This window comes from Nelumbo lutea, chromosome 1 (assembly GCF_056320005.1).
Source record: "Nelumbo lutea isolate HS-2025 chromosome 1, American lotus-T2T, whole genome shotgun sequence".
In the NCBI taxonomy this organism is placed as follows: Eukaryota; Viridiplantae; Streptophyta; class Magnoliopsida; order Proteales; family Nelumbonaceae; genus Nelumbo; species Nelumbo lutea.
Window position 1 is genome coordinate 139,249,676 of NC_142684.1, and position 23,579 is coordinate 139,273,254.

General features: G+C 38.5%; 1 protein-coding gene across 1 annotated transcript; it reads right to left on the minus strand.

Moving 5' to 3' along the window:
- Nucleotides 1–8,352: 8,352 nt before the first annotated feature.
- LOC148877909 (uncharacterized) lies at nt 8,353–12,132 on the minus strand. Its single transcript, XM_088946358.1, has 3 exons — nt 11,547–12,132; nt 9,323–9,377; nt 8,353–8,713 (listed from the first exon to the last, which is right to left on the minus strand). The coding sequence occupies exons 1-3, from the start codon at nt 11,629–11,631 to the stop codon at nt 8,554–8,556; spliced, it is 300 nt and encodes a 99-aa protein (XP_088802484.1). The 5' UTR covers nt 11,632–12,132; the 3' UTR covers nt 8,353–8,553.
- Between the last annotated feature and the right edge of the window lie 11,447 nt (nt 12,133–23,579).

Genomic DNA, 23,579 nt, shown 5'->3' on the forward strand with positions numbered 1-23,579 from the left:
ATAATATATATAAACAATATATATCAGGTTGGATCGGATTGGACCAAAGATGGGGTTGATCTGGATTTGATCCAAATTTTTAATTGGGTCCAAAAAAATCTGATCCAATCCAAAAAAAAATCAACAAGAGTATATCCAAATCCAACAAAATAAGATCAGAATACAGATTGGATCTGATCCGATCCATTTGCATCCTTGTCCGATCCATTTGCATCCTTGTGCGCAAAAGCACTTTGTTTAACTGATAATGCTAGATGAGTGCAGCAGTTATCAAATGGAGCTACAAGTAGCAAGTGAATGGAACAGTCTCTAATTGTAGAAATTAAAATTCTTCCTAGCTGGCTTGGGAATTGCTTCACACACCATGGAGGTGTAATTTCTCTCAATCTATAATATAAGGTAAAATCTACAATGCAAAAACCGCACCGTGAAGTAAAAATGTGATTCAGCGATAAAATGAACATTTTTAATGTTATCAAATTTCTAAGGTAATTATAAGCAAATTTTGTAAAACATGAACCAAATGAAAAAAAGAAGTAATGTATTTTTAACATGATCGGCTACTTCTTTACTATATTATGCACCATCATCTCATAATATAAAGTTTGTTTCTTTGCATAAAAGAAGAAGAATAAGAAGTTCTATGGCTGCTTCTTCAAGGACTTTGATGTATGCAAGGGTGGAGCTACATTATACCAGGGAGAGCCCAGGGTGGAGCCACGTAATAAAGAGGGTCATTGCCTCTCTCTCTCTCTATCTTTTGAATTATTTATTTTTTGTAAACGGGTGAAGATGCTGAACCCAATTTCAAACTATCCAAATGAGCAACTAGTAAACCCAATTCCTAACACATGTGCTTTTTTGGTATGCATTCACACCTAGCTCCGCCAATGGATGTAAGGGCCTGTGGGTTTTTTGTGAAATAAAATGTTCATCATTTTTACAAAAATATGGAAAAAAAAGTTCTATTCATCTAATGAGACCCTAGGGATGCAAATGGATTGGATTGAATTCAAATCAGATTATATTTGAATTTGATAATGTCAATTATAGATTCAGTCCAATCTGAAGATCCGATTGAATCTGATAGATATGGATCTGGATTCGAATCTGATCCGAAAGTCAGATATTCAGATATGATCTGATCTAATTTGTTTTCTTTAAAAATTAATAAATTATTAAAAGAAAAAAAATAAAATATATCAATTTAAATAAAGAAAAACAAAAATACAAGTATTTTTTAATTATTTTTATCATATATATACATCTTTTTTATAAATAAATAAATAATATAACAAATAAACAAAAATACAATATAAATAATATATTTATAAATAAATAAATAACACATATGTATTATATACATTTATATAAATAAATATATAGCATATATATCGGATTAGATAGGGGTAATCCAAATCCGGTCCAACTTCTGATTGGATCCTAACTATTATCAGATCTAAGATCCAAATTAGAGTGATTCAAATTCAAACAAATAGGACTGGACCTCAGATCAAAAAATTTTGGGTTTCTTGCATACAAGGCCAACTTTCCGCCCTGAATATCAATAAAAAGTAATCTTTTTATAAAATAATCAAAATAAGATAAATTTTTTTGCAAAAATATCAAGAAAGGGCAGTGCACAGTTGATCGTCTTCCTCTACCTCTACTCAAGCGAAAAATATCAAGAAATATGGGTGATGGTTCCACTCTACTTTGCCATGTTGGTGGCGTATGGTTCGGTGAAGTGGTGGAAGATATTTAAACCGGAGCAATGCTCCGGCATCAATCGATTCGTTGCTGTGTTTGCTGTTCCGGTGCTGTCATTCCACTTCATATCTCAGAACAACCCATACCAGATGAACACCAAGTTCATATTGGCTAATACTGTTTCTAAGAGCTTGGTGCTTGTTTTGCTCTCCCTCTAGGCCATGATCTTCCATGGAGGACTAGATTGGTTAATCACTTTCTACGTAACAAGTTGCAGTGCCGGAAGGCAGATTTGCGATCGAGTCGGTTGGCATTGCGGTGACTTGAGAGTGTGCCGGATTGCAGAAGACTCCCAGTGAGACTGAACAGAGGAATACAGAACACTGGCGTGTGCTTGCAACATGCTCGAAATCGAACCATATTGCTTGCAACTGACGGCGGAAACGGCCACATTCAGTAAACACTCCAGCCCCACCTCGTGAGTTCAACCACGGCAACACTGATATAGCTTTCTACAATGCCAATTTGGCATTCGGATACCAGTCGACAGCCAACCCCCGGCTATCTGGGTATGCATCATCCGATGCCTACTCCCTCCAGCCAACGCCATGTGCATCGAATTTCAATGAATTTGATACAACGACGGTGACAACATCAAATACACCGACGTGGATCAGATCTCCAACAGTGGGAGTGTTTTCCGGTAGACGTCACCAGCATTCTCCGGGATGAAGATGGTGTGGAATCACCAAAGAAGGGTCAAGCTGGGGGGACAAACAAGGATGCAAAGATGTTGGACTCGGAGGTACATGGTAGAATAGGCAGCTATGCTCTGTTGTATGGCTCGCTGTCGTAGCTTCCGGCGCTGTGTTTTTGTCAAGAGAGAGCATAAGTTAAAGATGAAAGAGAACATAAACAATTCAGGAAAGGAACTTACTAAGCTTTTCATATTTGTATTTTTGTATTCGCATGATTTTTGGCAAAAAGTTGTCCTTACTAAAAACCCAAAACTTTTCGGTCCTCTTAAATCGTAAGTACAATCACTTATAACGGTGGATGATGAATCCACGCCTCCTTGTTTTGTCAAAAGTATTAAATGCTTGATGAAGCGACTTTAAATCTACGGTGAAAAAGGTGATTGTACCTACAATCTAGTAGGAGCCAAAGTTATCTCTTAACTCTTAAATCACGGGTTTGCAGCGTTTGTTCTTACCCATGTTCATTGGAGCTTAACTTTTTGGACTGAATGGTGGTACAAGTTGAAACTTTAAGGCTTTAATCGTTTAATTTTTAATTGTACCTCTGAATGTAACATGTCTATTTGCGCATGCCACGCGTTGTATAGGGTCCAGTCTTTCTTACTTCTTATCTCAACCACTTTAGTAGACAACTACCTCCACAGCCTTTGGTTTGGATGCCCCCTATCCCAGTTTGGATTCCCTACCCACAAGTGCTCCACACCTACTCACATAACATAATATGGCACTTATACATGAAAAAACTTTAATTGTTGGGGTCAACAGCGTATGTTGTTGAGAGAATTTATAAAAATGTCACATTATCATAAGAGTGGATAAATTAGTAATTATATCTTAATTTATTTTGATTAAAAATCAAAGCATGGGTGTGAATAGGTGAACTGTCCAGAACGTATCCAACCCAGAAATTGTTTCAACAGCCTATGTTGTTGGGCCCCAACAGCCAAAGTTAAAATGTTATACATAAAGAGCATTTCCTATGCTTGTATGTTATTATGCATGTCTGCATGAAAAAATGTTCCCAATGCATGGAACCCCTCGTCCCTCTTTGGTGGAGCAAGCCTCCCACAGGGAAAGTGAAGATAAATGTGGATGTCAGCTTTAAAGATAACCAGTGCAGAATTGGGAGTATTGTCCGGGACTAAAATGGAGTTTTCTTATTTAGTCGAGTCTCTAGTATTGTATTTTCTTCTCCTCTTGAAGATGAGACACATGGTTTCCTTGTCAATGCACGTTTGGCTAAGGAAGTGAATTCCCAAGGTTTTTAAAATCGAATCTGTCAGAGGTCCAGTTACTGGTTCGAATGGCCTGACTGTTTGACTTGAGCGGTTAGCCCGTTCTAATAAAAAAATTAAAAATTAAAAAAAAATTAAAATTTTAAAATTTGACAAAACCGTTCAAATGGTTTGAATAGTTAACCGGTTAATTCAGCGGTTTACTGACCAAAATCAGCGTTTTTGGGGAAAACGGAACTGGTCAGGTGACCGGTTCTTGATTTTTCCAGTCCAATTTTGAAAACCATGAGTTCTAGTTAATGTCCTATTGGGTTTTTGTCCAAACCCACAATAGAGGCTGTCATGTAGTAGCTGAGCGTGAGACTATAACTTCTTCCCTCGATCATTGTTTGATTTTTTACTGTCCTAGGGCCTACAATTCAGTTGCCAACTATTTGGCCAAATTTGGTGCATCCATCTCATGCACAATATAATAGTTGATTTATGTTGAATGGATTGCCTTCTGGCTATAAAATGTCCTAAAGTTCAGTTTGGAAGAAGTATAAATACAAATATATACAATATAAATACATACAAAATAATACAAAATACAAGATTTTACACTCTACAAATTTATATTTATACTCCTTCCAAACTGAGCATAAAGCATTTAGACTGAGATTTTATTTGATTTAGAGAGCTATAATAGGGTTGACTTGCACTTTATCTAAGAGAATGTGGGACTCGCACCAATGTATATCTTGAAAGACTTTATCTTGAGCTTTTCAATGCAGAAATTAAAATTAAAATTTGAATTTCTATCAAAGAATTAGATAATTTTCTAGCTTGAATTAAAAAGCAACATGCCTTTAGAGCTAACTCTACATATATTTTTATTTTAACTAAAAATTTATTTACTTCATTTATTACTGAGTGTGAATCTAAAATCATGGTTTTCAAAATCGAACTAAACCGGATGGTCGGATCGGGAAATTGGGAACTAGTCACCTGATCAGTTCCATTTTACCTCAAAACCGTTTTTTGGCCAAAAGCCGTTGATTTGGTCAGTGAACCGCTAATTTAGGTGATCGAACCATCGAATTAACTATCAACCCAAACAATTATTTTTTTGCTGTTTTTTTGGTTTTTTTTCTTAATTTTTTTTTCTATTAGAGCAGACCATCCATTTAAACTGAATGATTGGACTGTTCGACCCAAGAATCAGATCCAGAACGATTCCTTATTCGATCCAGTTTTAATAAAAGAACCTTGGCTAGAACCACATGCTTAAAGGAAAGCCCTCTAGAGTCTTGTCTATGTCCCAAGGGCCTTGGTTCAATGCATACACTGACAAGTTCAGTGCTCTACCACGGGCCACGGCAATCATTCTAGTTGGGGGTAGTAGGATTTTTAATTGGAGGGGGTAAAAGCTAATAAATATGGATTAGGAGGGCCAAAAGTTAATAAACATACATAGTGCAAAATATAAGTGGGAATGTGGGATATAAATGGGGAATATGATTGTGGGGATTTTTAAAACACAAGGGGTCATGACTTCCCTCCGCCACCCCTAGATCTGTAACGTAAGCCAAGCCGCCTAGCATGGCCCAGCACAACTCAGACGGTGCTTCCTACAAGTCAACCACTATAGCAAGTGAGCCATGTCAAGCCCGGGCCAAACCCCCGTCTTGTGTCAGGCTTAGGTTTTGATCAGTAAGGCACGGCATAAAAAAGTATTATATATATATATATACAATTTTATCATACTATTTTATTCTAATTCTATTGTAATTTTTAAATTTTTTATTTATCTTGTTAATTTATTTTAACTTTTTCATTATTTTTTTAATTTTCCTAAAAAAACTCGTGCCACCCACAACATGACATAAAGCCTGCCTAGGATGAGGCCACAGGCCATGCCACTTCTCTTTTGATGGATTCTGAGCCATGCAGGAATAGCCCGCTACATACAATGCAAGCAGCCCACAAAAGTTGCAATACAGCTCACATTACACCTCTAGTTACCATGTCTCTGCCCGTTTCCAATGGGTCATCTGTTTTACAGTTTTAGTTTGTGATCAAATGAGAAATATTATAAATGTATTTAAACCACCAAATCCTTATGCTCAGCTTGGAAAGAATATAAATACAAATGCGGGGTAAAAAACCTTGTATTTTTTTTGTTATTTTATGTATTTACACTGTATATATTTGTATTTATACTACTTCCAAACTTAACCTTATCTCAGCATACAAGAAACCACATTTATCACAAAGTTAAGGGATTGATTTCGTGCAGGTCAATGAAAACATGACATGTTTGTTGTTTGATCGTAAATCGGTTGAATCACCAAGCAAAGCGTTTCATCCCTTCGTCACCATAGATGAAACCATATTTATCGCAAAATAGTGAGCCTGATTTTTGCAGGTAAGTAAGAACATGACATGTTTGTTGGTTAACCATAAACATCTCCACCCCCTCCGGTACAAATATAAATATGTAGAGTGTAAAATCTTGTATTTTGTATATGGTTTTATTTTTACTCTTTTTAAACTGATTCTAAAGAGAAAAGAAAAAAAAAAACAAAAAATACGCAGTTCCATGATTTTCAAGGCACCAAGGCAAGGCCAAATGACAAGGGTGTGCTTTGTTGCCTAAGTAATGGATTTTTAAATAAAAATAAAACAGCATATATTCTAGGATAATTTCCTGAGTTCCATAACAACCATCTTTCACTTGTAAACTCTATGACCTTCATTAAAAACTATAAATTTTGTATTAAAATATAGAAAATCAACATATTTATGAAAAGATGTGAAAATTCAAAAAATATAAGAACTAAACCTCTATTTTTATCTTCAGAAAAAAAATAAAAAAAAAAGTGAAAAAAGAAGAAGAAGAATAAGAGTGGACAAAATTAAGTTTTCCCTTGCTTATAGCTTGTGTTTGGAAGTTCTCAAAGGATTCAAGGCATCATACACCAACGCGTGTATTGATTGAACTCCAATGAATAATGAAAGAATAAAAAGAAATTAATGTATAAACCCACAAAGTAAATAATTTACGGGATATTCAATAATATAAATGATTTTTTTTTCAAAAAAATGTCAAAAATAACCACATTAACAGCTGGAAAAAATATGGTTTTTGGCTTTTTGCTGACAGTGGTTGCATTTGATTTTTGTTTCTGAAAAACAAAATCATTCACATTGCCGTGCACTCCCTTAATTTAATATTTTAATATATCTCTAAAAGATAAAAATATAAAATATTCCACAGTGCCGCAGTACCATGTATAAAATAGCTTAGCATTTAAACAAGGCAACGCTCATAGGTGCCTTGTTACCTAGGCACTTAGAGGCGCAAATTGGTTGGACTGAATTTTATTTTTTATTTTTATTTTTAAAATTGATTGGATTGAATTAGCATTTTACACTGTTTGAGGTTGGCCTTTGACCAGACACTTGCCTAGGCGTCGCCTTGACAAGCATGCACAGTTCCATTATTTTCACTGAATGTTCATCTAATGCTGCATATGATTTTACCGACAACATCAAAACCATACCCCTATCCAACTTTTTTTATTAAAAAAAATAAGATCAAACCAAAGTTTAAAGTATTCATACCAATACATATCGTGTCGATGGCTCCCGAGGTTGTATCGGGTCAGACACCGGTTCAGAGGGTAACCGAACCTTAAACCGACCCCTCTGAACTGGTTTCAAAAAAATAAATAAAAACTAAAAAAAATACCAATACAATTACGGGCTGACATGCCGATAGAGCGTATCAACCTGTGTCAATACTTTCAACCTTGGATCAAACAACAGTGGCTACCACTATTGGGTTTTTTGTTTTCTTTCTTAATCCCTTGGGCTAATTCTATTAAGTCCCTGTTTGGGAGAACTAAGTATTTATAGTATTGTTAAGTGCTTATTAGTGTTTTGCAATAAGCCAAGAGATAGTACTTATTTGTGAATTAAGTACTTAAAAGAAATAAGCAACTCTAGAGTGATTTTTTAAGTATTTATTCGATTTTTTAAGGACAAGAGCGTTTACAGTTTACCTGTCTCTGAACTGTCCCCATCTTCTCAAAACAAATAGAAACTCTTCCTATCATTTTGAGCCTCCACACCTGCAAGGATGGCGAGTGGGTTCCTACACCATATCAATCCCAACCCTTACGAACTCTTTATTTTCTTTTTTTTCGTCGTTTTTCTACATTTTATCACCCATCTTAGATTTCCCAATTTTTGGGTCAATTTCAGCTTTGATGACCAGGGTGATTTCTCCCCCCCATTCCATTATTCTCAGCATGCAAGAACAATTAGACACTCCATTTCAATGAGTTTTGAAGGCCCATAACAAGAATACTAGTAAAATCAAGTTTTTATGATACTATGCATGAAAATGTTGAGGCTATGATTGTTATTTTCACAAATATAAGTAGCTCACCAAGCACCGCAACACAAATAAGTACTTAAAATAAGTATAAATGGTTTGAGAAAAGACCTCCCAAATACTATTAAGTACTTTGAACAAGCAACCATTTATTTTCCAAACATAGCCTAAGTACCAGAACTTAGCTCCAGTTTACAGATGTTAAAATTGGTTAAAGGAAACTAAGAGCCGTATCCAAAGTGATAATTTAACGAAATTGAATTACATATTTTGCCAAAAAGTGGGCAAAATTGTTGCCCAACCAAGAAATAAATTCGACTAAGTTCAAAGAATAATGCTTAATAAGAGTTAAACATGCAGTCATAACACAATAAACCAAAAGAATAACTACTAAGAGTACAAAACATAAAATTTCAGGGGGCTGAAATTCCACTTGCAGATTACCTATTTTTGGGTAAGAGAAAGTTATTTATTCATATAATTTTTTTGCAGAATGAGTTCTTGATATTTTGCTTTCATTCTTCAAGATTTTTGACTCAGACTTCTCAATTTGAGATATAGCCTTCTCTATGGCTTTCATCTTTCTACGGCTCTTTGATCTCTTCATTGGTATTGCCTTCTTTACCTTTCTGTAACATAAAAAATTAAATATAGAGCTCAGAAAAAGAAGAACCGGGAAAAAAAAAGCACATCAAACAAGGGCCATAATCCAATGTTAATCATGGTTATCTGAACCCACATTCTCATGTTTGTCAGCATGAAAATTAGTACAACAAAAGTTTATGGAATTCCCATTCTAACTGATGAACTTTGTATAGGGAGAAAAAAACCGCCTAGAATAAAACTAAGAGTAGGTAGAACCTAAACATTTTTAATAGGACTAGTTTCACTTCTTACGAGTCAGAAGATATGTTTTCTCATATGTGACTAATTTGGATGCTACATTCAGTTCATTCTTTACCCAGACTAAAAAGGATGAGGGATGGAGTAACAAAGAATGATAAAAGTATAAATGCAACAAAAAAGCCTGTGTTGTGCACCCAGAAACTACAATGGTATCTATGGTTTCCAAATCCCAAAGGACGAGAATATGACCCCAAGTAGTTTGGTTTGCCCACTGTCGTTGTCACAGAATTGTACCTAGTTGAGGTTCAGCTTCATCTTAGACCACCTACCATCCACAGCCAAATTTCATAACAGGTGCACCAAGATAAAAACAAATATGAGTTAGAACTGACCTGTTAAGAACACCAGATGCTAGGTTTGTAGCTTTCGTCTCTGATGTGTCCATTGCTGCATTTAAATGATAGTTACAAAGATATCCATCATAATAAACCAATAAGTAGTAGCATGAGCAACCAGAGAGAAAATTAGGCAGAACATGCTTTATTTTTAGAGATTATAGATACACCAAAATGCCAAAAATCAGGATGCAACAAATGCTGCTTTTAAATAACGTTACCATATGAATCTTATATTTGCAATAAAAGATTATAAATACGGCTATTTCCCAAAAATTTTCAACTCCTAAAGGATGTAAATGAAGGAATGTTTACACACTCACCCGATAAGGTCAAATTTTTCTAGAAGTAGGTCACTTTCAGTGCAAGATCTATATAAATAATACCTGAGACATATGTCCCAAATGCACACTGTCTTTACAATTAATTGGACACAATTTTGATCTTTTAGGCTCGCTATTATAGCTTTCTCCCTATTCTTTCAATTTGTCTTATCCTATTCCTTCCAGATACAACAAACACACAGACACAGTGAGAGGTCAAAGGACATAAAGCTCTGGAAAAGTCACACAACTACTATCTAAGTCAAACCACCAAGGAAGCTGTCAGCTAGATCAGCTGGCAAAGCCTGTGGATGTAGCTCCCAGCCACCCATTAACCTGGGATTGAATCCTGCCTTCACCATATCAAGTCCCCAACACCCCCCCCCCCCATCAGAAGGTTGAATTATGTTACATTTTTTTTCGATGAATGTTGAATTATGTTACAGTTCTAAATGTTAAAGTGTTCATCTTGACACGTTCCAACAGTTTTAAGGCTTTTGGGTTATTGGTCAACACATAACAAATGGTATCAGAGCTTAACACCACATCTCAAGTTTGAATCACAGAGAGGACTACCTAGAGTAGAGTGAAAGCTAACATGGAAAATGCTACCTGGAACAGAGTGAGACTGTGAGAGCCGCCAAAGGGAAGGGCTACCTACAGCTAGAGTGAGAGATGTCAAGGTCCTCGAGGATGAAGACACCGAGACGTCAGCTGCGGATGTATGGTGGTATATTACAGTTCTAAATGGTAAAAGTGCTTTGCATGACACTTTCCTATAGTCTTAAGGTTTGGCATATTGGTGAAGCACGTAACCAATTATGATAAGCAACAGGACATGTAATAATCTCAGTGCTTTTCTTTGGAAGAGGCCCAACGGCTAAAAGAGCTGTATACCACTTATAGACCCAACATAGTTAAACAGTCATAGAGGAAATCCCTATTTTTGAATGATCTGAACTCATTGAGAACAAAATACTAGTCCATCAAAAATTTACTGACATCCACACAAAGGTGCACACCAAAAGGCCTTTCAAGGTTATCATATAGTTGCTCTCCTTCCAGACAGCCGAACAGATTGCAAAAGGAACTGCAGAGTACAGAGAAAAATATAGCGCCCCTACTACCAATCTAAGCAGAGGGCCATAAGAGGATATATCTCTCAATGAATAATAGCAGCAGCAAGAGATATCATATATAAAACTAACAAACTCTCATAGATACAAAGGTGACGGATATTAAATATGAATCATTTACATTAGTGTGTAAATTATAGACAGTAGATATTAAGGGAAGATATTGCATGAAAAGCCTATAAGCAAATAGGTTGTCCCCAAAGCAGGTCCTAGTATAATGGGCATCAGAAGTTGATCCTTGGAGTTGGATGAACACTGTGGTTAGGATTCAATTTCATTGTTACGTATATGATTTTGTATAGGTCTACATATGGAGGTGCCTTGTGCCAACAATGCCCAACTTATTGGTGAAGGAATGTGTTTTCTATTGATCAAAAAAAAAAAAAAAAGGGATGTGTTTTCTAAGCCATCTTTGCACATCAGAAGAACTTAGAGCTTATATATCATCGTTGGTTACCGGATAAATTGAAACTTTCCTAGGACGATATACCAAACCAGAGAAATTTTGAAGGTACTTACCTACTCGACTGCGACTGAAGAGAGCTTGAATTGGAATGTATACTAACTCTAATTCAAGTTTTTCAAGCATGTCTATTGCAAAAGAATCCTACTATAAAACGTTAAGCCTTTTCAACATAAACGAACGAAACCACCTCGCAATCTGAATAGGATTGCACTTTAAGATGAATTCACAAATTCAAATCAAGAAAAAAATGTAAATTGGATGCACTAAATAAAACTTCAGAATGAGAAAGTATGCACCTTGAGGGAGGTCTCCAGATGCATCCGCTGAGAAGTCCATTGGAGCAGCACCATTTTTCTCCTTCTTGTTTTTGTTCTTCGCCATGACGTCCTACCGAAAAGTATGGCCTTTCAGAGATTTTAACTAATTCTGCAACAAACCCTACACAGCTTTTGCAGGTTGAGAAGCGAGGTGGAGCAACGAAAAACCCTAACTTCCAAAGTTAGCGAACTTGGGGTGTTTGGGAATCAGGAGTCCTAGGTCAAAGCCTTCAAGACCGACTAACCAAAAAGAAAAGGGTTTTAGTTCAAGCCTTCAAGGAGACAGACACGAATAGGTGCAGCTTCTACAGTTGGCAGCCTTCAAGGAGACAGACAAGAATAGGTGCAGCTTCTACAGTTGGCCGGTTGGGTCGGGTCATGGCCGATTTAACCTAACCAACCCGACCTTAATATCATAATTCACAGATCACAATTACTTTGGGGGATTAAAAGTAATATAAAATTGCTGAGAATTTGGGCCCGTTTTGCTCGTGGGAGTAGTAGGGTCTGGATCGGAATCGGAATGGCCCATTCCGATAATCCGATTCCAACCGTTTGGTTGGGCAGTATCATCTCATTCCCATAGCATTTCTCATTTAAAGGAATGTCCATTCTCTTCTCTCCCCTTTTTTGGGAATGATATCTTATTCCAGTTTATTTTAATTCATGTCTACCAAATACGCTGTGAGAATAGACCATTTAGATTGTGATTTTGATCCCAATTTCTATTCTGAATTTGGAAGCAAACCAAATAGCCCCTTGATATAAATTATAAAATTTAGGAGAACTATTTATTGGAATTTTATTTATCAACTGATAAACTGACATTTAATGCATAATAAAAATTCTTACCTATTTTGACCAAGGTTCAAAGTATTGACACGTATCGGCCCGTATTAGTCGATGCGTATCGTTCAAGGTGTGGAGGAGACCTAAACTAACCCCCCTAAACTTGTTTCGAAAAAATAAATAAAATGTAAAGAAAAGGGTATTGATTCACTCGATACATCCATACCGGCGTATCAGGCATATTGATATTTTGAACCTTAATTAAGACTAGTATGTAATATCAATAACTTAAGACCTTAAATGGATATTTTACCAAAAAATAAAAAATAAGTTAAGTTAAAGTTTAAAAAATATTGGCCAGTTTATGACCAAATCATCAAACTATGAAACCAAAAAGTTTGTAGTGGTGTTGGATAATTACTAGGGATGATCATGGGTTGGGTAATGTTGGGCTTGGGTCTGGTTTTTATAAGGTATCAACAATATTAAGCCCTATCCAAGACCAGCCTGGTCTCAAGCCAAGTATTAATTAAAGCTAAAATTTTAATTTAGCTTTATGTTCAAAGTTATAAGAAAACACACACACACACACATTTTAAAAGTTATTATATATGTATTAATATACATACCTTATATATCATGTATGTTATATATACATGCCATACATACTACATTTATATAGGGTGTCAATTGACCGGTTTTGGTTTGGATCCAATTCGATTCAAACCTTATAAAATCCAATTTGGATGGTCCATTATAATTACTGAATTGTGCCAATCTAAAATAAATTGGTCCATATTCTTATTGGTTTGAATTAGACCTAAACCGAATTTTCAATAATCAGATCAATGAGGGCAAACCCTTGTCCAATTTGAAATCAATCAAAACTGAAAACAACATAAAATCACTTTTATGAAAGTACTTTTAAAAAAACATTTTTATAAAAGCACTTTTATAAAAGTATTTTTATGAAAAGCATTTTTACAAAAGCACTTTCATAAAAATACTTTTACGAAAGCATTTTACAAAAGTACTTTTATGAAAGCACTTTTACAGAAGTAGTTTTATAAAAGCACTTTTACAAAATCACTTTAATAAAAGCACTTTTACAAAAGTACTTTTACAAAAAAAACTTTTATGAAATCACTTTTACAAAAAAACTTTTATGGAAGTACTTTTAAGAAAGCACTTTTACGAAAGCACTTTTATGGAGCACTTTTAGAAAATCACTTTTATAAAAGCACTTTTACAAAAGTACTTTTACAAAAACACTTCTATGTCTATGGAAGTACTTATCGAAAAGTGCTTTTACATCCGAAGTACTTTCAATAAAGTGCTTTTGTAAAAGCACTTTTATGAAAATATTTTTATCGAAGTACTTTTACAAAAGTGCTTTTTAAATGCTAAAAGTGCTTTTATATAACTTTTGATAGGGTAAATTTCTTAAAGTACCGTTATTGTTTACAAAATTGACTAAGTATACCCTTACTGTTTCACTATTGTTTAATGATAAACCTAATGTTTCTAACAATTGGCTAGCTCTACCCCTACCGTTAGCATCTATTAATGCTCCAACACGATCTGTGTACATGTGACCCCACATGACCTATGATTTTTTTTTTCAAAACCCAACATTACCTTTCTCTCTCTCTCTCTCTCAATCCCTTCCCCTATTCCATCACCACCATTGCAACTCATGCGTTGATGGATTCAAACTCATCAAAAGATCCTCCTTGTTTTGCTTCCAGAGGCCACAAACCTCTTGATGGTGTTCTCTGTATTTAGAATATGGTTGTTCCAAACCCACCCAAATCGGTGTCCGCCTTGTAGAGTTCTTGGCTGTAGAAAAATATCCACCTTGGTAAGAAACCCAAGTGTAAGTGCTATTTTCCCTAAATGTTTTTCTGATTTTTTTGTTGGTAATTTTAGATTTTTCTATTCTGTGATTTGTGGTGCAAAACCGAAACCGAAACCTGATGGGGTTCGAGGCATTACTGTACTCTATGCTAGGTGAGAAGAAAATGATAGCTCGAATAGCTTAGACTATTCTGGCACAACAACAACAGTTGTGTTGCTTTTGTCATGAGGACTCCCCATTGCTTTTGTACCTGAACCAATGAGGTGGTGATGTGAGGAGATGGGAGTAGATTTTTTCCCAATATGGGTTGTGGAGATCTTTACACCCAAAGATAGTGTGGGCGGAGATCTATTGCTTCTGTACCAGAATGCACGAAGCAGTATGCATGTAGATGGCAGAATGTAAAGAACTTGAATCCTTACCTGAATTGATGAACAATTTTACATCTCTTGAAATCTTACACATGGATATCCTCGATTGATGAGCTTCCTTGGTGGGGGGTTGCCTATCAACAGCCTAAGAGTACATACAATCAACGAATGCAATGAGAAGAATGAGGAAATCCTTCCAATAGGTGTTAGATTACACAAATTTACGTGTCTTCAAAGATTGACCATCAAGGATTTTTCTGACATCAAGTCCTTTCTAGAGGAGGTGGAGGATTGACAATTGCTGCAACTATTCAATATTCAATGCTCTGCAATTTTTAGAGACGGGAAGTCTTACCATTGATGTGGTTTAGTACACTTACATTTCTTATACCATTAGTATTGTTTAGGTTGTTGAAGGTGGAGACATCGACACAGACGCTCCTGAAAATAGGATTTAGATTGGAGAAGGTATTGAAGGAAGGGGGGGAAGAAGGGATAGACTAGGAAGGGTCTCTAAAATGGAGAACGAAGCCAAAATTAGTGAGAATGCACTTCGAGGTGTTAATGGAAGGATGGGATTTAATAGAAGGGTAAAATTTCATCACCCCAAAAGAAAAGAAAACTATTGGTTGTTTGTCAGATGACAGATATAGAGAGGCTATCGAAGGGTTGAAGAAGATGAGTAGCTCGACATGATCATTTTAACTCAATTTAACGAGGAAGAGAGAGGGAGAGAGAAAATTATCTAAGGATAAAATGGACATTTCCATCCCTTCTGTTATGATTAGCGTAAGACAATAGTTAAATAGTAGGGGTATAGTTAGTCAATTAGCTAAACAATAGGGGTAGTTTAAGAAATTTACCCTTTTTGATATTTCATTCGATTTGGATTTGATCCAATCCATTAATGGATTGGATTGGATTTGGATTGGATTGGGTCTAGTCCATATATAAGTGGACTCACATCGGACTAGATCGGGTTGGACCAAATCCGTCCAATTGACACCTCTACATTTATATATAGATATATTTAGTAAAATATTATAATGTGTATGTATGATACTGCATTATTACCAAAAAAATGCAGGATATTATGCATATACATAAGATATAATACTATATAGTATATATACAATAATTTTTGGATTGGGCTGAGGCTAAGACTTTCTTGACCCAAGCCCACCCACATTATGGGTGGATTTGATGTAGGTCTAGGTCGGGTTGAGCTTGACAAAAATATGGCTGCCCAAGCCCAGAAATTTGTGGGTTGAGCCTGACCGGATCATAAATGATCATCCCTAATAGTTAGTAAGTTGCCGCCATATATCTAGCGGGGTGATTTGTTATCATACTCATGCCTAAGAGAAAACTAATGATGTGCAATCTGGTTGCTCCCTGCTGGATGGTAGCACGAACGTCGGTCTTCTAGGTGGTTAGTTGAACTGCAAGAAAGTGATATCAAAGGTCCTAGGGTACTTCATCTGATGTGGGCACTCCGATGCTAAAGTTAGTGAAGAGCTTCTAGCGAGCTAGATTGCTTGTAAGTATGAGAGCTAAATCGCATGTACCTCAAAAGGATGATGGCGGTCCCTTTATATTGGTGAGCTTCCATAGTCTCACGAAATACCTCTGAGATCGTCGACCTGCCAGACTGGGAGACTATTCCATACCCGAATGTGAGCCCTGTGCGAGTGGATAAGGCTTACCTAGCCAGGTTCGTCTGATTTGGGTAGGATACAGATAAGCCCTACTGATGAATGACATGATCCTGAAGAGATCAAAGACAGTTGGCTCCCTTCTATAAGAATGCTATGTGGCACCTTAGCAGGTTGGGACACGACAAGCTACTCGGACCTTGGTCTTATTTGAGGTATTCGAGGTGACAGAGCTGACTTGGCCTACTGAGGTGTTTGGAATGCTTTGATATAATCTAATCAACAGGTTGCTCCAAATTATCCCTCATCAATTGCCTCCCACTCCCAAGCCTGAGGTGGTCAACTCGGGGTGGGAGTTTACGACGAGTTAGGGCAAATTTGGCCTGGTCACTTATTTGGTCGAGGTTTAACCTACGAGTTTGACTTGAATGACCTAGTTAGCTCAACCTTATGTCAAGGTCACATCTCAGATACGGACGAACATCACGCAGACTATAAATTCTATGGACATAAAAAACATGCTTAACTGAATTTAACATTGAAATGTGAACAGACGCACCCCTAGGAGCCGTTGAATCTGATCGATCTGGACTTTCTATGGTCGGTTATACCAGCTATAAATAGGGCCCTTGGGGACCTATTTTTCTTTGTCCCACTTTAAGATCTTGTGCAATCAAAGGTTGCAAAACGTGCATCATCGGAGTAGTCAGGTCGGTCATCGAGGTTGGTTATTTCTTCTTCTCTTTAGTGAGTCATCTTCCCTTGCTCGCTTTTTTGTTTCTTTCCTTCTGTTATCTTGGGTAGCAATGAGTCTAGTGAGGAGAAGGTTGAGTCTTGTCATGCCAAGGAGGGCACCTCGATTCAAGACCGATGAGGTTCCCACAAAAGGGCCTCGTCTTCTCACTAGCAATCTCAACCTAAAGAGCCAAACCACTTCAGTCCCACCTTGTTGTCTATCGAGGCAATCCATATGGTTGTTGTGCATAAATTTCCTGATAACCTTGGCTATTCTCTTCCAGTTGGGGGATTTCCTTGGGAGAACGTGGAAAATGAGGTCATTGTCTTTGAAGAAGTCCAAAAAGGCAATATCTGATTCTCGCTTCACCCCTTTATCCCCAAGGCCTTGAATTTTTACAATATCACCCTTAGCCAGTTGCACCTGAACTCCGTTCGTACCTTGGTCGGTACAATTTCCCCTTTTCACCAGCTCGGCCTTCCTCTGGACATCAAAACTTTCATTGCCCTTCTTCAAGCAAAGCAAAACTCAGCTAATAGTTCGGAGAAATCCAGTTATTACTTGTCCTACCGACCTTGGTACAAGCTTCTTCACGGGTTCCCATCTAAGGTCCTAGCCTAAAAGAGCGAGTACTACTTTGTCACCCTAGGTACTAGGTGGCCTTTCTTGACACACTAGAGGAAAGGGATCAAGGACGTCGGTGAAGAGCTAGAAGAGTGTATGAAGGCTAGGATGCGGGACCTGGTGGAACACAATCTGCAATTGAAGGACTTCTTATTCGAGGAAAATCTTATTCAGGTCAGGATAAGTCCTCCAGTTAGGTAGTCGCCTCCGGTGTAGGTATTCAATTTTTATTGCTTGGCTTCATATTGATTTAGCTGACTTTCAACCTTCTTCTGTAGGCAACATGTTAGATCTTTCAACTATGGGGTTACTCTCGGATATGAAGAAGAAGAAGAGGAAGAGAAAGACATCTTGTAAAGATACATCTCAGGTAGCAGTTACTGAGCTTGTTGCCTCCACCAAGGATGAGGAAGTTCAGTTATCAACTTGGTCGAAGATGACCTGGAGAAGTCGCCACACCAGACCAAGGTGGCCCAATCACTTGAGGTGCATCCTCAACGTCCCGGGGATAGTTCTGTGGGGGAAGTCCCCAAGGTGAGGTAGTCCATCATGGATGTCTAGACCTGCCTTTGCAAAATCCGGGAGGCCATCGTTCCCAATGAGGTCTCCGACATGAATGCAATGCATCCTATTGAGTAAGGTGCCAAAGTGATGCATTGTGCAATGGTGGTAAGTCCTTGAACCCATTATTGTATTGCTACCGAAGTGCTTTCTTATAGTTAGTGAATTTATCTTCTTCTGTAGATCAACTCCATGGCACATACCTTCATAAAGCAGTCTAAGCGGCACCTCGCGAGGGCTATTAAGGCTGAGGCAGCAACGTCTGAGTACAAGTCCAGAGTGGAGCAAGCTATTGATCTTATCGGCAAATTAAAAGATGAGCTAGTGTTTGAGCAAAAGCATATCGAGGAACTGGAGCTTGACAATGCAAAACTCAAGAAAGATCTCGAGGAAAAAGAAGCTTCCTTTTTCGAACGTGAGGCTATTCTTATTAACACAACCGAGGAGGCCAAAACACATGGCATCAAGGAGTAAAAGGCCTCATCAGGCTTTCTTAAGGAGATGTAGGACTTTGGCACCTCAACTTTTCGTAAGGGCTTCAAGCTCTACTAGATGCTTGTGAGGTCGGTGTACCCCGAGCTCGACCTCGGGCCCATCACTTCCTCTGCATGCACCAAGGAGATGACCGACATGGTCAACGAGGACTCGAGCTTCCAGGAGGAGGATGACAACGAGAACAATGGGGGTGCCAGTAGGAAACCGATATGGACATCAACGGCAAGGAGATTGATAACTATGTATTTTGATGCCTTAAGGGCATCATTTCAGGGGTATTTTAGGCCTTAGAATAATCAAAATGTTCATTTTCCCAGTTAATTTCAATATTGTGACCTTTGAGGGTCTCTGTCCAACTCTTGTAGAAAACTGAAGAAGTTTAATGGTTGAAATACAGTTTTTGGGAAGCTGGTGTGAAGTCCAGATAAGAGAGGGGGTGCTTTTGTGAAAAACTGAGCACAAGAGGGTGCCTCCTATCTACTAAACCCAGAATGGCGCCCCTCCTACTGTATTAGCATTCTCCCCTCTCCTTAGCAAATCCTAGGGTGCTTTCTAATTCATTCTTTTCATCCTTAACAAACCCTAGCCGCCCCTACCTGCTAAATCTCCACCTTCCATCCCTTATAATCTCCACCATTCTTTCTAGGGCACTCTCTTTTTAGCTTTTTAACCCTAGGGCGACACCTAACTTCTAATCCTTTTAATCTCCACCTTTCAACCTTAGGTGCCTCAATCTCCACCATCCATTTCTGGGCACCCAAATCTAAGCCCTACATAATATTGTGCGCCCTCTCCTTTTCTTCTCAACCCTAGGATCATTTTAGAACCATCCTAACCCTTCATTAGAAATCCTAGGGTGTCTGTATCTTTGCTAAAACACACTTGTTGCCCCCCTCTTTCTCTCTAATCCCAGTTTTATCCACCCTTCTCTATAAAAAAGGACCCAAGGGGCCCTGAGAAGGGGTTGGATTCAGCCCCCATGTAAGATGAAAGGCTGATCTTGAAAAGTTCAAGGGTAGAAAAAGAGAAGAATGCCCAGGCAAGAGGAGGGGTTCCGACTTGCAGTTCGCCAAAGCCACTATTGCCACCTCTGGATTTGGATCTCAACTAGCTTCTTTAGCTTTAGTTTTAATTTTTATTCTTTCATTTCCAGTTCTACTTTTTCCTTTCTGCAATTTACTTTTATCCAGTTTAATTTTCATTTTTTTTCTACAGATCTGGAATTCGACCAGGTAAGACAGAAGGCCTAGTTTGAGAAGTTCGAGGGTCAAAGGAGAGATCCGAAGACTGCTACATCTGATTGAATTACAAACTTTTTAATTTGTTTCTTTTATTTATTTATTTCTGATGAATCAATTTTTTGTGCTAAGTACCTCGTCATTTGGTCTGCTTCCAAGTGGCCGATGACTCAGAGGCCGAAGTTAACTTCTGCTGGATGAGGACCTGGATGCCGAGCTGACCAGAGGGCTGAGCTGCCTATTAGTTGCCGAGCTAAACAAGGTGCAAAGCTGCCCGGTGGTGAGTTGGATTGATTATTGAGTTTTGTAGCTCTTTAGAGACCTACAAGGAATCAATGTCAGAGGACTCATAGTGACTAACCCGGCGAGGTCGCTCCAATTCTTAAGTCAGTACTCTCATAGTAGATTGTGAACTAAAAATCATAAAGTATGAGAGCTAGAATATGCTTACTTGCCCCCCCCCCATGTCATTGGGGTTGGTGTCTTTATATAGGCATTTTTTGGCATGGGCTTCACGCTCCATATCCGCGATTTTCGAGAAGTCACCTAAGTGGTCCAAGATTCCCAGAGGCAACCGCCATGCACGTTGACCACCCTTCGGATCGTTCGACACGTGGGCCAACTTCCAAGGATCGTGGGAGTGTTAGGATATGCATGTTGAATTTGTCGATGAGCACGTCTCGCAGGTTGCCAAGTCGGCGCCTGGGCCAGGCTTCCAGGTCATGCTTGGGCCAAGCTGCCAATACGCGCCTGGGCTAGGCCACTAGGTCGGTGCTTGTGCTAGGCCACCAGATGGGACACCATCAACTTGGCTAAGGCAATTTGTCGCCTAAGTGGTTCTGGGTGTCACCTAGTTATTCCGAGGTGCCATGTGTCACTATATCATTCTAGGGACAAATTCGCCCTTATCATTTGCCCCCACTCCCGAGCTGAAAGTAACTCGGCGGAGGGAGTAGATTGCTCCTTTTGGCCTGAAATGACTAATATGATGAGCTCGTAAGCATCGATTCAATTCTTTAGGCTTTGGGAGCGACTCGCAATCCATTCTCCTTACCCTTGATTTTGACCATGCCGAAGATGCGATTGGGTCTTATGTGGTGCCAAAGTCTTTGCCAGTTCGACACTTTAGCCCTTAGGCTCTGGGGGTGACTCGTAGTCCACTCTCATTGATCTTTGATTTGGCCCGACCTAGTAAAGAGGGGACACGTGGACACAACCTGACCAAGAGATGACAACTCAACCTAACACGACCAGTTCACAGTAAGACCGAGTTCGGATATTCAACCACCTAGGAATAAGGTGACCTCGGGAAACCTCGGACAAGATCACCTCAGTGCCATATCACAATAGATCAGTTCGATCCCAAAGCACTTCGGCATTCAATTCAGTTCGGAACCTAAAAGCATCAGCTCGGGGATACCAACTCCAGACTACTACGTGGTGACCCTGGAAATCCCTCTAACGGATTCCGAACCACGGGATCACTCCGCATAACAGCTAGCATTATCTTCTCCCCGCTCGATTCGGGCGGGATTGATAAGCCTTATCAGTTGACAATGTTATCCCTTAATTAACGAAGAGACAGATCCCATCGTGACGAATATCCCGAAATTGATCCGCGAAACCCGCGAGGACTCAACTATATAAAGACTCCAATCCTGGGGGCATAAGGTACGTGTGATTTCTCTGCTCTCTAACTCTCTACATTCTTAAGTTATTTCAGCTCGCAACAAGTATATTGACTTAAGCATTGGAGTGACCTTGCCGGGCTAGTCACCCCGGGTTCTCTGGTCGTCCTCTTGTAGATCAACTTAGTCCATCATCTAACTAGAAGCCAGGTCACCTCTAGCAGGGAGCCGCTAGATCGTGCTACATCAATTTCTGTTATTTATTTATTTTTCTGCACTTTCCATTTTCAGCAATGTTTGAATTCTATTTTTCCAATTTAATTAATTAAATTCTGTGTTTTTGCAACTTTCCATTTTGTTCTTTTATCTGAATTAAAGTTCGTAATGATTTTTTCCTCGCTTCCCTATGGATACAACCCTTTTCTCACCACTAACTGTGTTTGTAGTTGTTTGAGAATCGAAAAAGTTTACAAATATTTAAATTGGTGTTCCAAAATTGTTAACGACATGCTTCCGGATACACCAGACATCATGGAGGAGGAAGCCGCCAAGGAGGGTGTCGTCGTTGCTGCAAGAGAAGGGGATGAGGAGCCCCGAGATGACTAAAACCTTTGCCTCTTTTCTTGGACCCCCTCTTGTATATATATATATGTACTGCACCGAGCCTTCAAGCTCAATCTAGAAAACTCTTCTCTTCTTTTATTTTCTTTTTTGACAATATTGATGTAAATTTACCGATCTAGTAATGAATGAAAATTCAATTCACTTCTTGCATACCTCACGTTCATCTGATCTCAACAAACCATTACTTCAAAAGTAATTCTAAGTATAGATTTAGCTAATGTGTCTAGCTCTAAAGTGACTAGACATTGTAGGGGATAAACTTGAGATAACTGTATGCCAAGACGACTAGGCATAGTATGGGATATCACTCGAACTACATATGTGCCAACTAGGCATAATAAAAGATATATTCGAACTGCCCATATGCCAAACTGACTAGGCTTTATTAGACTGTCGAGCTCACTGTTAGGTTGGGACTAGGGGCCTTTAGGCACAAAGCGACTTGGGGTCCCCTTTGAATTCTCTATGAAATATGATTTTCCGACATTCTTGATTAGGTCACTAAAGCAGATAGTTTTTCAAACTTAGTGAAATTTTTTATTATCTGGTTGAAGTCATGGATGTGTAACTCCCGAACTCATACATAGTACTTTTTAAGATTGTCAATGTTCTAGGCATGAGGTACCTAACTCCCTTCCAACGTCTCAAGCCCGTATGTTCCTTCTCTGTACACCTATCATACTCCATATGGACCTTCCCAATTCGGTCCTAGTTTACCTACACTAGGCTCAGGCACCATAACTTTCCAGAGTACTAGGTCACCAACTTTATGTCTTTGAATTGCTTCCCATTGTTAGATATCAACACCTTTAGGAGTCTGAATCTGTACAATATGTTCTTCCCAAAAAAGTTTTGTACATTGTTAGTCATGATTGTCAATAATGGCTCGGCCTCCACCCACTTTGTAAAGTAATCAACTGCCATGACCAAGAACCTTCTCTACCCAGTTGTCGATGGGAATGGACTAAGAATGTCTATTCTCCATTGGGGGAAAGGTCACAGGCTGGTCAAGTAGTTGAGGTCGGTGATGGGCTGGTGAAGTATGTTGGCATGCCTCTAGCAGTTATCACACTTCCAAACGAACTCAAGTGCATCCACCTTTATTGTAGGTCAGTAGTAGCCTTGCCTTAGCGCCTTTTGGGTGAGTACCCTTCCCCCTAGGTGTCCTCCACAAAGACCTTTATAGATCACGTATAGCATCGGGCTTGCCTCTGAAGGTCACAAGTAGTGCAAGTAGGGGAGCATGAAGTATTTACTATACAACTGCTCGCCAATAAGGACTATAGGTACATAATGCTCGCTTAGTTCCTTAGAGCACAATAAACATTGGATTGATACCATATGAACACTTGCGGTCATCCCATAGCCAACCTTTCCCTATGATGCACCGTAAGTTCATCGTAGTACGATGCATTGCAGGTCTGCGATGAACC

Excerpts from the sequence above, each read along its gene's own strand:
- LOC148877909 (XM_088946358.1), bottom strand. The coding sequence starts at position 11,631 with ATGGCGAAGAACAAAAACAAGAAGGAGAAAAATGGTGCTGCTCCAATG. Across the intron at positions 9,378-11,546 it reads ATCTGGAGACCTCCCTCAAG|CAATGGACACATCAGAGACG; the intron begins GTGCATACTTTC and ends ATTTAAATGCAG. Across the intron at positions 8,714-9,322 it reads GCATCTGGTGTTCTTAACAG|AAAGGTAAAGAAGGCAATAC; the intron begins GTCAGTTCTAAC and ends TTTATGTTACAG.